General features: G+C 43.3%; 1 protein-coding gene across 1 annotated transcript in view; it reads right to left on the bottom strand.

The window, feature by feature from the left end:
* LOC109475413 (adhesion G-protein coupled receptor G2-like) overlaps nt 1-3211 on the bottom strand; it is an 8554-nt gene that overhangs the window by 2790 nt on the left and 2553 nt on the right. The window contains exons 3-4 of the mRNA XM_019776016.1: nt 322-481; nt 201-207 (exon numbers count right to left, since the gene is read on the bottom strand). Coding sequence (XP_019631575.1) covers nt 201-207; nt 322-481 — 167 coding nt within the window. The remainder of the gene's footprint in view (nt 1-200; nt 208-321; nt 482-3211) is intronic.

Below are 3211 nucleotides of genomic sequence, written 5' to 3' on the forward strand. Positions count from 1 at the left end.
GATCCAGTGAATCTGATGCTTCGCTTGTGCCTCACTTAGCAAATTGTTTAAGCAAACAGATCCGGATAGATTACTTTCATCCGCTTCCCCTGGATGATAAGAGATTTGATCTGAATTGGCCATGCACGAATAGCCTATTTGGCGTTTGTTAGTCAGGGGCTGGTATTAACATGAGGACGTTGATATATATCGACACAAACCTATCAACTAACATGTGAAACTAATCGTCAAAACGCACTGGCGTTTGTAGTTGATAACATCTGCTAACTGGCATTGGAATCGTAAAACTAGTATTTGTTCCAGGTGTATGACAAATGTGACCGCGTTGTTACTGACCACTAAAGCCAAGGGGTGCTTGATCCAGCAGATGTCCGTCCCGTAACCCACGAACTTGGACTCCCGGCTGAACTCTAGGATGATGCTGATGGTGACGATCAGACAGGGGGTCAACCAGATGTAGCACATGTAGGCCTTTACACTCCTGAAGCACACAACAAAGCATAACACAACAGTACATAACACACATGTCCTGTATGACGGTACTGCAAAAACAGATGGCATGCACATGGGACAACGACTAACATTTTAACGCAAAGATATGGTTCTTATTATGTTTACCGAAGGAAAACATATTATATTTGCTCATTTCCTCCTCTTCCTCTTCTCCAAACACCTAAAAATCGTAGATATTTTCGTAATTAGAGCTTGGAGGAAAATGAAATTCAGCATGCTGGTAGGTTGGTACGTTAGACATTGAACCTTGGTCATTTTGGCCAACATAGATGTCAGAAAATGATTTTATTGGCAAAAAATGGGTGAAAAAAGTTGCATTTTAAGCCAAAAATCGAACAAAAAGAACGCGTTTGGAACATTCGAACAACCATGGAACAATGGAACAGCGTGTTCGATAACCGCGGTCAATGACCCTAGCGCTACGCACGGAACACCCGAGATTTCCAAATATGGCCTATGGGCATCCGCCCTTGTATGACACGAGAAGAGATCGGTGGATCAATGTCAGCGGTCAGTTTTCATTTTTCTTCGTAAATACGTCATATGAATACCAGTCTCGAGTAGAGAATATTGCATTGGGATTTGGGGTTCAATATCCACAATTAGGACTGCAGATTTCCACAGGACGCCGGCGACTTTGTGTAATTTTTGCATGTCAACCGCCGGCTCAATAAAAAAAAACACTCATAATTTACACTAGCTCCTGACTTGATAGAATCTCGTATGTATAGAGATTTAGGCTTGCTGCCGTTTTGAAAATAAAGTAAACAGAATTGTGTTCATCTGTAACTATTGTCGACTTTGTAATGTGGGTGCGGGGCCGGGGAGGGGGCGTTTGTTTACGTTTATATAAACATGGATCTGACATTACATTTTGTCGTTTTGTCAGACAGTTTCAATCTTTTTCGGGATAACACAGTACAGTTCATGGGATAAGCATCAAATCGGGATTCATCGGGATATCCCGGGATTTTTCGGGAACCATGTTGACTAAGATTTTTACAGACAGACGGTGCAGCGCATGTTTGTTTCCAAATTATGCATGATGATAACAGTAGCACAATAATAGTGTTTTTAATCAAATGTTGTTGTTTTTTTTGATATCGAAAATTTTAGTGGCTTAATAATGTTTAGAACGATAACAAAATAATACAACCGTCTTGGTACGAGAATTTCTGTCTGACCTTGCGATGTGGACGGCCCTAAGTACTGCTTTTGATGTCACCCGACCCGCGCTATCTCAGATATAAAATCTAACACATCCACGTGCCATGTCGCCAGAAGTTCATTTTTCTCCTAGATAGGGGAGGTCGACGCACGGAGCTGCGGAAGGGAGATTAAACATTATACAAAAGAGGGGGGGGCGAAGCATAATTAGAAAGTTCTTTACGCCTCTTGGCTGTGTTTGCGATCAGCGACGAACAAGAATTGATACATTTCTGTGACTGGGCCACGTTGCCACAGAAACGGCACGCAGCATAGCTATCACCGCGCGGCGCCCAATCACAGCACACAGACGGGGACCCGCCCACTGGCTGGGCGGCAAGATTTCAAACTCAAAGGCTCGATGCTCCGCCCCAGAGACTCCGGCCGCCCTGGCGATTGTAGCGATTTTCCGCCTCAGTCCTGCAAGCGGCATTGTATTTTTCATTCCAAAACAACGTTTTCACAAGTGACATCGAGAACGAGAATGCTTTTTCCACCGGAAGATTTTTTGCCAGCCGCGTGGAAGTACTTGCTTTCAGGGTAATACGTACGTCAATGGACGTGGTCGGATCGTTGATTGTTGATGCAAGGGTTTATTTATTTTATGTGTACGTGTTTGCATGGGAGGGGTGAGACGCTTGCCGCGGGATTTTGATGTGCAAACGTTCCTAATTTTCGTAATACAGAGACTACTTGACGCAGTCTGCTTATGAGAAGATGAGTAGACCTCAACAAGCCAGTTTAGTTATTAGTACTATTAGTATTAGTACAAGATGTCACAATGAAATACAACTACTACTACAGCCGGTACGCCCCATTTTATTTGAAGGTTTATAAACTTGCCGAAACTCACCGGAGACGAAGGGGTTATTAAAAATTCATTCCTGCTATTTTCTTACAGTTTTCGTGAGTTTTTCGCTGCACAATAGCTTTGTAAAAATGTAGCAGTTCACCTATTACCGCGTGAGGAACGCGTCATACACAATATACACTCCTGTGCTATCGGTGAATAAAAATTTTGGCAAAGTTGACTGACGTCAGGGTGCTCCATTGGCCCTGCCCAGATCGCCCGACAGGACGTAAAAATAAACATTTGGCACGCCGCCATCGGTGACAGGACCCGCGGTAGACTTGGAGATCTCGCACCACACGCGGATATCTCGCGGGATTTTTCGGGACGCCTATCCCGAAAAATTCCGTATCCCGATGATGCATATCCCGTGATTCTGAAGTTATCTCTCTAAACATAATAAGGATAATATCAGTTTCTGATCACATTTGAAATGCTTACTCTCCTGTTTGTATCCTCATAAGACTCTTAAGATTGGACCTCTGCTAGGAAAGGAAGCAGAACTTGGTCCATGAGAAACTGGGGAGGAACCTAACAGAGCTGAACCCAGCCATCCACAGAAGGATACAACACATCACAACCATTTCTAGAACACATTATATCTCCATTTTGGTCCAGTAAATATTCATTATGTATGTTAAA

This window comes from Branchiostoma belcheri, unplaced genomic scaffold (assembly GCF_001625305.1).
Source record: "Branchiostoma belcheri isolate BF01 breed outbred unplaced genomic scaffold, Haploidv18h27 scaffold34, whole genome shotgun sequence".
Taxonomy (NCBI): domain Eukaryota; kingdom Metazoa; phylum Chordata; class Leptocardii; order Amphioxiformes; family Branchiostomatidae; genus Branchiostoma; species Branchiostoma belcheri.